The sequence below is a fragment of the Physeter macrocephalus genome, chromosome 10 (genome assembly GCF_002837175.3).
Source record: "Physeter macrocephalus isolate SW-GA chromosome 10, ASM283717v5, whole genome shotgun sequence".
Lineage (NCBI taxonomy): Eukaryota > Metazoa > Chordata > Mammalia > Artiodactyla > Physeteridae > Physeter > Physeter macrocephalus.
The window spans coordinates 16,009,967-16,022,853 of NC_041223.1; the positions used below are offsets into that span (position 1 = coordinate 16,009,967).

The window sequence follows — 12,887 nt, forward strand, 5'->3', positions numbered from 1 at the left end:
GCAGGTTGCAGAGGAAAATGAGAAACTCAGTTTCAGAGCAGCTAAAGTTGAGGTTCCCACGGGGCATCGGAGTATGTCTGGTACTCAGAAAACAGATCAGGGCTAAATATACAGATTGAAGAGTTGTCAGGATATGGACAGCAACTGAAGCCACAGGAGTATTCATATCAACCAGAAAGAGGATGCAGGAGTGGGGAAAAAATAGAAAGAATAGAGCAGAGGCCCAAAGACAGAGCCAGTGTGACGTCACTGAAGAGGCGGGCAGAGGACGAAAAGCCAGAAAGGAGGCTGGAAGGGTAGCTAGAGATTAGGATGAGAGCCAGGAGAGGACTGCTCAAAGGCTTCCCTAGGAAATGGTGAAGGGCACCTAATGCCTCAGAAGGTCAAGTAAAATAAAGACCCAAACAAACCACTGGACTGAAAGGCAAGAAGATCCTCAGGGAAGCCATGCGAGGAGCCAACATCAGATTGCAGTGGATAAACAGTGGGTGTCATGGGGGGAGAAAGATCTGGAAAAATAGTAAGGGAAGGAGAAGATAGGGCAGTAACCAGAGGGAGTGCAGGATTGAGAAAGGGAAGCATTTTTGTGGTAGGAGGTTGTTGGTAAGGGAAAGAAACACTGCAACTTGTGTATGTGCTGGGGTGAAAGGAGGAGGTTGAAAAGCAGCCCAGGTAGGAAGGTAATTAAGAGAAGGAAGTGTCCGGGAGGGTGGATGGATTGGCTAGAACAGCGGGAGGCTGCAAGGGGCAGGGCAGGTAACAGAAAGGATGCCTTGAAAACACAGGTGGGGGCTTCCCTCGTGGCACAGTGGTTAAGAATCCACCTGCCAACGCAGGGGACACGGGTTCAAGCCCTGGTCCGGGAAGATCCCATGGATCTTAGTTGCCGTGGAGCAACTAAGCCCGTGCGCCACAACTACTGAAGCCCACGTGCCTAGAGCCCGTGCTGCGCAACAAGAGAAGCCACCGCGATGAGAAGCCCGCGCGCCGCAACGAAGAGTAGCCCCCGCTGGCCGCAACTAGAGAAAGCCCGTGCGCAGCAACGAAGACCCAACGTAGCCAAAAACAAAATAAAAAAGAATAATTATTATAATTTTTTAAAAGACAGGTGAAGGTGTGAAATAGACAAGTGCAGGAAACGGGAGACAAGAGAGTAAACTACAAAATGCAATTATGCACATGGTGCACACACCACATGGAAAATGAAACAGACTCAGTTGTGCCCTCCACCTAGAAAGAGATGATGTCTTTGAGGAGACTATGAGCTGGGCAAGGGTACCCTATGAAGCCACGTTGTTTCAAAGGTGAGAGAAAAACGGAAGATACTGGAAACAAACAGGTGTCAGAGATGAGAAGGGCAGGTAGGCTAGTGTGGCGAGGGGAACAGTAGAAGCAAAGGAAAAGAGTGGAGGGGAGACCTGAGGAAGATTCAGTTTTCAAAAGAATTCGCTCAGTCTAAGCTTAAAAATCAATTAGCTGCGACTACTGCCTTTAAATTCCTGTTTTGAGCAAATAGGTCAATGGAGGTAGGTGCATATCCAAAAATGCTGAAATAGAACAGTAATGATGCAAGAGCTTGATATAGATGATTGTAACAAAACCCTGGATCAGTTTTTTTCCATAGCCATGAGTATGATAAAGGAGCACTACCAAATAAGCCGGTACTAAAAGATCAATGACTTTTAAAAGGTTTTCGGAAGGTTGACCCTTCTTCATTCACTCAGATAAACGCTTAAGGGCCGAAGAACTGTGCCCTACAAGGAACACAGACAAAGAAAATTCAGACCAATCCTGCCTTCAAATTGTTGATGCCTAACTTCTCTCCACATACATGAAAACCCACAGGAACTTCCAGAATGAGGAAGGCTCTAGGAAAAAAGGGAACGACAGAGCGAATATTTGCCCCTGTTCAAGTTCAAAAATACACCAACGCCTCTAACCTCACATCCGTCTCCAAATTCTACCACCAAATAGGTATGAATACTTCTTTTAGAACCCCCTCCTGCTCTCCCACATCACAGAGAATGACCAACAGTTAGTGGCTCGTTATGATTCAAACTACAGCACCGACTAAGGTCCAGTGTTGACCCATTCGGTCTTCATAACACCACCACAAAGGGGCCAGCACTATTCCCTTAAAAGCAGGGCGAAAGTGGGGCTCAGCGAGGTTAAGGAAATTGCCCAATCTCTAAGCACTACTAAATGCTGGGGCCAACGTACCTTTCAGGTTCACCTCGCTTTGAAGAATGTACTCTTTTAATCACCGCCTCCACACCAAATTTCCCTAACCATTGTTCCAAAGGGAAACCTGTGAAGTATAGTTTTCATTTCATCCTTTGGCAATTTAGAATTCTTTTATTCACAGACTTTTAACATGTTTAATTTATTCCTTAATATTTTACAGATTGTGTTTATGGAGTTTTTTTTTTTAAGCAGTTTGGTTTAAAAGTCTATTCATTCTCAAATACCTACACAAATGGGGATTCACCACATAATCCACAAACCATCTTCTAGACAGCACTTTCTACCTTCCAGCTGAGGGACGAACAAAGCAGCAAAGCAGGCTAATTTGGTGTTGCAGAGTAGGAATCGAGAACAGAGCAACGACCTGAACTAAAAACAGGAGGTCTGATCCAAGAACAAATCCACGGACACTGGTGTCCCCCTACATGCAACATCAGTCCACTCAGAAGTTACAACAGCTGCATCAGGGGAGTAGGCAACCTACAGGGGTTCAAGAAGGTGCCAGGCACTGCCCCACCTCAAGAAGCAGTGATTAAGGTACAGCTGACTTTCTGGACACAGCCCTGCTCTGCTGTGTCCCAGCTGAGGGGCCTGGGGCAACTTCTTGACTTCTCTGTGCCTCAGTTTCCACATCCATGAAATGGGAATATCAGAGGTTGTTACTAGAATTCCATGAACCATACCTGATACACAGAAAGCACTCAATAAATTTTAGCTAATTATCTTATATATGTTTAAGCTTTTCCCCTTCAGGGGCAGTATTTTTTTAATGGCAGGTTACAACCCCAAAATGTGTTATGAAATCAATTTAGAAGGTCACAACCAGCAATTGTGATAAATTAAATAGAACAGAATATTGTATTTCAACATTAATAAAGTCATATTTTATATTAACTTTGTAATTTTTCTTTCACATACATGGCAACATTAAGTGGCGCTTTGTGAATCTCTGTTTTCATCCACCCATGTGTCAGTGTATGTATCAGGCAGCAAGACTGTTTCTTTCTAGGGCCACAGTCAAAAAATTTTGAGAACCGCTGACTTACAGAATGAGGATGGTAAGGAGTAAGGGAAGATGAAAAAGTGTAATGTGCCAGAAACCACTTTTTATTTTTTATTTTATTTTTGCAGTACGCAGGCCTCTCACTGCTGTGGCCTCTCCCGTTGCGGAGCACAGGCTCCGGACGCACAGGCTCAGCGGCCATGGCTCACGGACCTAGCCGCTCCGCGGCATGTGGGATCTTCCCGGACCGGGGCACGAACCCGTGTTCTCTGCATCGGCAGGCGGACTCTCAACCACTGCGCCACCAGGGAAGCCCCAGAAACCACTTTTTAAAATGCAGATAGCTGCAGCAAAAGGAAAGCCCCCCTAAATGGACATTCAGGATAACCCAGGAGATACCCTCAGTGTACAAGTCTGTTCATGGCTAGGCTGCTGCAGGCGTTTCAGTAATCCGAAGTTAACAACAGGCTTTTATTTCCAAAGCAAATCAAACTGCAAAACGGGAAGTACAGATGTTATCTTGATGTTGGGCAAGATGGGAAAAATTGACATGACTTATCCAGTTTAGTCCTCTTGCAATACTCGTCAAAGTAGACACTATGCCAGATATCAAATGCTCTTAAAAACTATCAGGGTTTGGGAGAGACATGAAAATGTCTTGAAACAGAAATTCTTACATGTGGATGTAGATTTAACCTAGCAGTTCTGTTATAAGCAAATTCCTAGGTGAAAATGTAACTACCTGTACAAGAAGATGAAATGGAAAATAACTATAAACTTAAATAATCATTTTAGAATCTATAAAGACATTTATTTATGTATCCAAAAGGCTGTATGATGTGGGGGGGGTTATTAATTGTTATTGGCATATAGTTGCTTTACAATGTTGTGTTAGTTTCTGCTGTATGTACGATGTGGTGTTTAACAATACCACCCTTAGACTGTGTAGGAGGGGCCGCAGCCCTGGGTCCCACTCATCTTCCTGTAGAGTTCCTGGAACCAGGTGGACTTATCCATCCAGAGCCGGTATCCCTCCATCTGGTTTTAGGCTACACTCTGAGTCCCCAGAATTCCCTGATCAAATACCAGGACACTTCCAGGGCATGAACAGGCTCCTTCCAGGTCTGGCCTCCCAAAGGGGACCTTGCCACTGGACTTACCCATCCAGAGCCGGTATCCCTCCATCTGGTTTTAGGCTACACTCTGAGTCCCCAGAATTCCCTGATCAAATACCAGGACACTTCCAGGGCATAAACAGGCTCCTTCCAGGTCTGGCCTCCCAAAGGGGACCTTGCCACTGGTTGGAGCCAGAGGTACAGTTGGGGGGGCGCAGAGGGTGTGGACAGACTGGACATGCAAGTGGACACGATGCCCTTTACCTCATTGAAGGTATCACAGGTGAAGAACCGAGGGAAGCAGGTCCTGGCCCAGGGGAAGATTCTCCCAACCAGCTCTGAGCTCTGGGAAATCTGAGAATTCAAAGTTCAAGCCTAGCTTTCCAGGCCATTATGAAGATATCTTTGCCAAGGTAGGAGGATAGAATATATATAAATGCTCATTAGCTTGATTCGTAACTTTTAAACATTCAGACACATGCTATGAGGGCCTCCATCTGTTCTCTTGCACAGGACCCTGCAGAGTTATAAGCAGGCTCGGTGCTTAGAACATGGACCAGAGCCACACTGCTGGGTTCTTACCCCACCTCACCCAGTGACATTCACCAGCTATGTGAACTTGGGAAAGCCTCTTAATCTCTCTGTGTCTCAGTTTCCTCATCTGTAAAACAGATATGATAACAGCACTCTCTTCATATGGGTTGTTGTAATGACTAAATGAATCAGTGCCTGGAACAACACGCAGTGCATAATATAAGTACTCCATAAATTCTGTCTCTGTATTATTCTCCGTATAAAACCGATTGCAAACTTCTAGATAAAACCATAGCCAGGAAGTTATTCTGTGTATTTCTTCTCTCCCACTCCTTTCTAATTTTAAATATCATACTTTATGCCACTCTAAAAGACCACTATTTTCTATTCTGGAAAGGACAAGTCATCTAACTGCTAACCTGCCTGATGCAAGTTCTTCTGAAATGAAATACATGTTCATCTGGAAGACCCCCAATCTGGCAGATAGCTCAGGCCTCTGGCTGGTTCGAAGTCTGGCAAGCTGGCTTTCCGTGTCAATTTCACAGGCTACACATTTGGAGACATTATCAATTTTAAGTGTAAAAAAAGGACATTTCCTAACCTTCATATTCATGAGATTCAGAGCTACAAGCCAGGTAGGTCCTTCTCGATTCACAAACCAGAGGCTGAAATACTTGAAGCTATAAGCAAGGAAAGGCTACCAGACCAGAGAAATGAAGCTAAAAATAGAGCCCTACCAGTGGAAAAATAGATGGCAGAAGACAATCCCTTATGTGGCTACTTATTAGTCCACAGGCTTTTTATTATTCAACAAAGGTGTAGCATCAATATAGTATTTACAAATTGCCAACAACCCTCTCAATGACTTATATTTCTTCAACCTAAAATGACAGAGCAACTTGAAGAGGAATATTTGCCCCATTTTAATGACACGCGGGCAGCCTATAGTATCTTGTGTCATTTCACCACAAAACCTCTCAACTCTAGCTGTTTGCTATACGTTGAGGTCTGAAATGGGAGAAGTACAAGGAAAAGAGTCAAGGTCATATTTACCCTTTAAAATAGTACCTAACCTACATGTTTAATACAGTGAGTATTCAATCTTTCATTTTTTTCCAATTATTCAGAAGAACCTTAAAAATATATGATTTGCCAACCTGCTGAGAGGCTAGAACTCTTTCCCAAGCTACATCTATTTAGTCTCCCATAAAAAGAACATTGCTAAATCATGTTAATTTCAACAATAGTTTCTCTATTAACCCAAATCTTCTCCAAACCCAAAATGGAGTATAGAGACCAGTATGAAATAAGTGAAAAGTAATTGGATTCTACAGAGGCAAGACTGAGCACATCCATCCATCCCACAGTAATCCCATCTAAATCAAATATATTGTTTCTTTAAAGAGTTTTGCCAACTTCCTATTTTAAAAAAACCCATAAACACTTCCTATTTTGGCCAGTTTTATTTATGCAATTAAAATGGCTTTTTATAAGAGCTGGGCTGGAGAAACAATATATTTTTACAAGCCCATTAGTCATATGGTCAAGTTTCATTATATCAGAATCATTCATCAGGAGTCCGTAATGAGAATGCTGTTTCCTTGCGCGATGAGAATGTTAAGGAAAATATGTATTCACAATAGGCCATAAAATGTGTGAAATCTAAACCAGAGGAAAAGCCAGTGGGTTCATCTGGCTTTCATTTTTGCTGTAGAGGGTAACAGCCCTATAGACACAAACCTAGCTTTAACTTAGAAACCATATCCTTAATTATTAACCCTCTTCATTCTTCCACCCTTTCCAAACTCCACTCCCTTAAGAGAAGTAGAATACTTCATTTACAAATACTGTTATTAAAGACTCTCGTGGGCGATCATTTTGGCTTCGGTCATTTTTCTGCCATACTTTTGTTACAGCTTATTCTAAATATTTCTCCTTACATCAACTATTTCTCCTGACGCGGCAGTCCGATTTGCGTATAAGCTTAGCCCCCGAACTGTGGGAAGTAAATGTCGCGGCGGAGGGGGAACTGGGCGATTCCGGGCTTCCCGCACACCACCCGCAGGCTCCCTTCCTTCCACCCAGGCACCCTTCCAGGTTGCCCAAGGCTCTCATTCTGCGCCCGTCAACGGGAGTAACTGAAACTGAGCAGGAAGAAAGAAAGCTGCTTCAACAAAGCCCAACGTGTGCAGCTTTGGTAATGCAAGGCCGAATTATGGGGACGTGCGTCGGGGCTGGCTGGAAAAGGGAAGGCGTTCAGCTTATGATTTTGTTGTATATTTCAGAAACCGAGGTGGTCTCTAAGGTCCCCAGAACCTCTCCTCTCCGTTAAGCAGCTTTCAGTCTTTTCCCTGCTCCCCCTCCACAAAAACCGGGTCTGCCAGGGTCCCAGTAGTGAGCGCTGTTCTCGTGGGTTTGCGCGCGGCCGGGGTGATCCCCTCCGAGCCCCACTTCGGGGAGCTGCAGCTGGAGCCGAGAAGAGCCCGGGGCCGGCAGAAACGCAGCGCGCCGAGCAAGACCCAGCCCTCGGCACGGCCATCAAGGGGGCCCCCAGCTCTCCGGGCACCCGGCAGCTGAACCCAGGAAGGGCGTCCCCATCGCTGCGCCCCGGCACCAGAGGGCACTCTGGAGAGCGAACACGCCGCGCCTCGCTCCCAGCCCTGGGTCCCCAGGAGCCAGGGCGGTGCGCGCCTGGGAGCCAGAGCCCTGGAGAATTCCTGTGTTTGCGCAGCGGGGCCGGCGAGGCCCCCGACCCTCCCGGCCCCGCGTCCAGGTACCTCGCAGCCGTAAAGCTGTCCCAGCTGCTCCACGATCCACTCCTCCAGCACGAGCCGCTTCCGAAGCTCCTTGCGATCGTATTTCACTGTCACTTTTCCCTGCTGGTGGCGCCGCTGCTGCTGAACGTGCCCGGCAGCGGACGCCGTGGCCACGGGCGCCGAGTCCTCCCGGGAGGAGCCCGAACCGCTGCTCGAGCCCGGGCTGCCGCCGGCGCCGCCCCGGGGGCTCTGGAAGAAAACCCGCGCGCCGCCGCCGCCGCCGGCCCCGCCGGCCGCCTCGCTGCTGCCCGTCGCCACCGACATGTCCCCGCGCGCGCCGGAGACCGAGTGCGGCCCGGAGGAGGGGCGGGCGGAGCGCCCGGCGCCGCTACCGCCTCGGGCCGGGCAGCGGCATGCGCGGGCTTCGTCAGCACCTGCTCCGCGCCGCCGCCGGCTCGCGGGGAGGTCTGGAGGAGGAGCCGCGGCGACCCGGAGGAGCGCGGGCGGGGGAGGGCGGGGAGGAGGGAGGGGCGGGGGCCGCAGCCTTCGGGACTCCGCCGAGGACCCTCCGGGTGCAGCCCCGGAGGCGGATCCGGCGCCCGGCAGGCAGCGGGCCCGGGGCGTGGGAGGGGCGCGCTGCGGAGGGAGTGTGGGCGCGCAGACACGCACGGGCGACCGGCGCGGGTCCGGGGCCAGGGCCGGTGCTCTGCGCGGGTGACCGTGCGCTGCCCTCCGGGACACGGGGCTTGCGCTTCTCCCGCCGCCTCGGCCGGCGCTGCCGGCGACTGCGCTGGCGACCGCCTGGGGCGGGGGACGCGGGAAGGGGCCGAGGCGCAGGTTCCTCGCAGAGGTTCCCCTCTCCCTGCCGCCTCCTCTGAGGGCGGGGCGGCGTCTCCTCCCCTCCCGGGCCCATCCCGCCGCTCCAAACACCCGTTCGTATCCGTGCCACTTCCTTTCTCGGGGAGTGAGAAAAACTGACGAGGCGATGTTTGTGCAGTCAGGCAATTACCGCGCCTGAGAAATTCTCTTCAGACCAGTTTTCCCCCCCTTACACAGTGTCTTGTCACCTGAAAGACAGTGCATTCAGATATCTTTGTATCTAAAGGGCAGAAGGCTTGATGTCTCTTGGGCAAGGGACTGGGGATATCCTGACAGCAAATATTTCTCTAAGAGTCAGTGCTGGTTACTGGTCTTACATTTCTAGTATTGTATTCCCTGCATAGCCAGCTTTCTTAATACCATTTCCAAACAACGTCTTTGAAGCTAGCAAAGTAACAGCACTGACTGACTCCTTTTAAAACATCAGGCAGCCAAGAAGGGTTACAAATGAATGAGCTTATGCGGTTTAGGTCAAGGAGATGGGGAGGAAAGTTCTAAACAGAAAACCGCATGTGTATGTGTGTAAAATTATAGGGAGACACTAGTATGTTTCTGTTGTACATAACAATACATTTCTGTTCAGGCAACTGAAAGAAACCGCAAAGATGTTCAAACACAAGTAAGTAGCTTTCATGAACTTTTTAAAAACCTGGTAAAGGTTACTGGCAGCTACTCAAGTAAGTTTCTCAGAGATAAAGAATCAAGTCAATTTCCTCTGAACACTTTCTATGATGGAGAGGATTCCGGGTGGGCTCCTAGACTCACAGCTATAAAGACACTGAAAATAAAAGTAGCCAGCAGCTTTGTCCTGACTCTTCTGGCTGGTGCCCTGGTCTGCATTATCCAGATTTGTGTCCGCTTTATTCCTTCACTTGGGGTTTTCCAGCCAGAACATGACTGCGAAGGGATTTTCCCAAGTGTTCATCATCGGGACAGGTCTGGCCTTGAAGAGTGAAAGGAAAGATCTAGTGGGGATTGTGTGAAAGAAGGTGGCTGGTGTGCGTCTTGGACTCTTCTTGTAATTAGAGGGGGTCAGGGCTAAAAACCCCTGCCCCCCTGGAAGAGGCCAGCTGTCCTTAAGGTGGTAGGTTTCCCACCCAACCTTTCATGGAGAAGGGAGACAAAACTACCCTCATTGGCTCCTAGAGATTTTTTTTTTGTTTAATAAATTTATTTATTTATTTTTGGCTGCATTGGGTCTTCCTTGCTGCGCACGGACTTTCTCTAGTTGCGGCGAGCGGGCTTCTCACTGCGGTGGCCTCTCGTTGCAGAGCACGGGCTCTAGGCGTGCGGGCTTCGGTAGTTGTGGTGCACGGGCTCAGTAGTGGTGGCACACGGGCTTAGTTGCTCCGCGGCATGTGGGATCTTCCCGGACCAGGGCTCGAACCCGTGTCCCCTGCATTGGCAGGCGGACTCTTAACCAATTTTTTTTTTGTTTAATAAATTTATTTATTTATTTTTGGCTGCATTGGGTCTTCCTTGCTGCGCACGGACTTTCTCTAGTTGCGGCGAGCGGGCTTCTCACTGCGGTGGCCTCTCGTTGCAGAGCACGGGCTCTAGGCGTGCGGGCTTCGGTAGTTGTGGTGCACGGGCTCAGTAGTGGTGGCACACGGGCTTAGTTGCTCCGCGGCATGTGGGATCTTCCCGGACCAGGGCTCGAACCCGTGTCCCCTGCATTGGCAGGCAGATTCTTAACCACTGCGCCACCAGGGAAGCCCACCCCTAGAGATGGCTGACAGTTCTCCACATCACCCCCTCGAGACATCCGGCGCTTATCCAAGTTACCTAGCACCAGCTTTAACCAGCTGGACTAACCAGGAGAATTTCTTTCAAAACCAAAAAACAGCTAAAATTGTAGTTAATGAAGGAGAAACTATATAAAATCTTGGCCTCATTCTGGTGTTGGGGACTGGCCATACCAATTATTTTGAAAACTGTGCCTGGTTTCCAGGAGTGTGGCAAAGGGTGGAAAATTCCAACTCCTTACTTTGAGTCTTTGGACAATGAATTCAGTCATTCAATAATAACTTCAAAGGATTTATAGAAATTCACAAAGTTCTTTCTGAGACTCTCTTGTGTCAGTTTTTTTCTCACTGCATAAGATTTCTTCCTTTATGCTTAAAATTCAGCTTTCACTTATATGACTTCAAAAATGACAAGTACTAAGTACATATAAGAAGAAATTTAGAGTTTTAGGCATCCTAACTTGTAGAAAAATAGCCAGGGAAGAGTCAGGCTCTTCCCAGGGGTACACTGACCTTCAGATGCCCAAATGAGTCACCTTGACTTGGAATTATGAGTTGAAGTAAACAAGAGTTCCTCTTCCTATAAATCCAATAGCTCCACCCAGGATATAATTTACATTTGAAGTGAACTCCACAGCCCCACTCTTGCCACAAATACACACACACACACACACACACAACTCAGTGTTTGAATAATCAAAACTCAGTGTTCAAATCTTGACGGAGAATAGAATTACCGTTTTTGCAGATTTCAAATACTGAAGACAAAATATTTGGGAACAAGGGAATTATTCTCGGGCCAGAAACCATTTACACACATGAATATTTAAATTCAGCAAAACCAAAGATATTTCTCATCTCTAAGATTAAAATGTAAATTTGTCCAGGGCAAACCCCTTCATTTCTACTGCAAACAAGTTTTTTAAAATGGTAGTTAATCAAAAACAATGAATAGTTTTTAGTGAATTAAATGGTCTGAGAGTTTTCTAGAACACAAGAGATGAGCTTCTATCATCTGAGGATTCTATCGGTTGCTCACAGTATTTTCAGTTTGCAGAATACAGTCCATTATTTCGTTATTGTTTATGGAGTGAGAGCAGCGATGTTGTTAACAGTATATCAGTGTAGTTTTCCTCTGGCTACTGTCTCTTCTCCCCACCCTGCCACCACCCCTTTTTTTTTCCTTCCTAATTCTGGGCCTTTGATTGTATCACGTACTACAATTTGGAATCATAGTTCCAAAATAAACTTAGCCACTACTTGCATAACTAACCAGAGCCAATAACAGTCACTGTCACAATTCTAAAATTTTGTCTCGGCAATTAACAGAAGTTCTTACCTGACTGTTCAGAGATGATGAAAAGCAGGGGGGAGAATCCATAGCTTCAGCTCTTCCCTTCTAACAAAGATTAAGTATCCCTGCGCCTTCTTGTAAGCCTAGCCTGTGGAATAGTTTGTCTCTTTCTGTAAAACTAAGGTCAAATTTGTTTCAAGAGGAGCCAGTTATCCCCCGTCCAGCCAAAGGCCTCCTGCCCTCCGCCCTTCACCGTCCAGTGTTCTGGAAGAGTGGTCCATTCCCCCAGGGCTCTGTCTTCCCCTCTCACGCTCCGCCCTCTGCAGTGCCGCTGCCACCACTGCCCACCGACGTCTCCCCCGAACTCCATGTTGCTCAATTCAGTCTGTGCTTTTTCAGCTCTTATCTGCCTTGACCTCCCACCACATCTGACAATCTTGAACCTCTTTTTGCCAACACCCTCCTGGCTTTGCTCCCACCCCTGTCTATTCCATCACGGTGATTCCAGCGAACTCCTTGTCCTACCTCTCTGCCTTAAAGGTAAGCAGTTCTCCAGGATTCTACTGTCAGCTCCTCTTTGTTCATTCACATGCTCACTCCAGGTGACTTTGTCTCCTGATGAAGATTCCAGTTTGACAACCTACCATCTACCTGCCACAGACTCCCCAAATCATGACCTCCAGCGGATTCCTGGTCCGAGCTTCAGATCTAGAGGTACATCACCTTTAGTGCCCATGCATGCAAATACGTTTATAGTTAAAGTACACAAATATACACCCATCTCAATTCATTAGAAAGCAAAACAGTACAGTGAATATTGTTTGGGTCATGGATGGTCAGCACAGTAAGATTTTTTTTTACCACAAACCACAATAAGAAATACATTTCTGGCATGACCTAAGTAGATATCCACACACATAACTTACCCATATTACATGTAATACATTCTGACATGTCCTATTCTATTCTGTTCTGTTTTATTATTTTTAAAGAATGCTGTTCACAATCTACTAAACCCACTAAAGGGTTGCAACCCAGAACTGGAAAAGCGCTGCTATTGGCCAGAACCATGCCTACAAGTGCCAGTCCTGGCTCTCCTCACTCTTCATGGCTGGTTATTTATTCCCCTGGCACTCTTTTTCTGTCATTCTTTTTTTTTTTTTTTTTTTTTTGTGGTATGCGGGCCTCCCTCTGTTGCGGCCTCTCCCGTTGCGGAGCACAGGCTCCGGACGCGCAGGCTCAGCGGCCATGGCTCACGGGCCCAGCCGCTCCGCGGCATGTGGGATCCTCCCAGACCAGGGCGCGAACCCCGTTCCC

At 47.6% G+C, this 12,887-nt stretch overlaps 1 protein-coding gene across 1 annotated transcript in view; it reads right to left on the bottom strand.

Moving 5' to 3' along the window:
- Window positions 1-8,612, bottom strand: part of PPP1R14C (protein phosphatase 1 regulatory inhibitor subunit 14C) — a 94,623-nt gene extending 86,011 nt beyond the window's left edge. Inside the window, exon 1 of the mRNA XM_024122696.3 lies at window positions 7,674-8,612. Within this exon, the coding sequence (XP_023978464.1) occupies window positions 7,674-7,976 (303 nt within the window). The 5' untranslated portion in view covers window positions 7,977-8,612. The remainder of the gene's footprint in view (window positions 1-7,673) is intronic.
- Window positions 8,613-12,887: the final 4,275 nt, after the last annotated feature.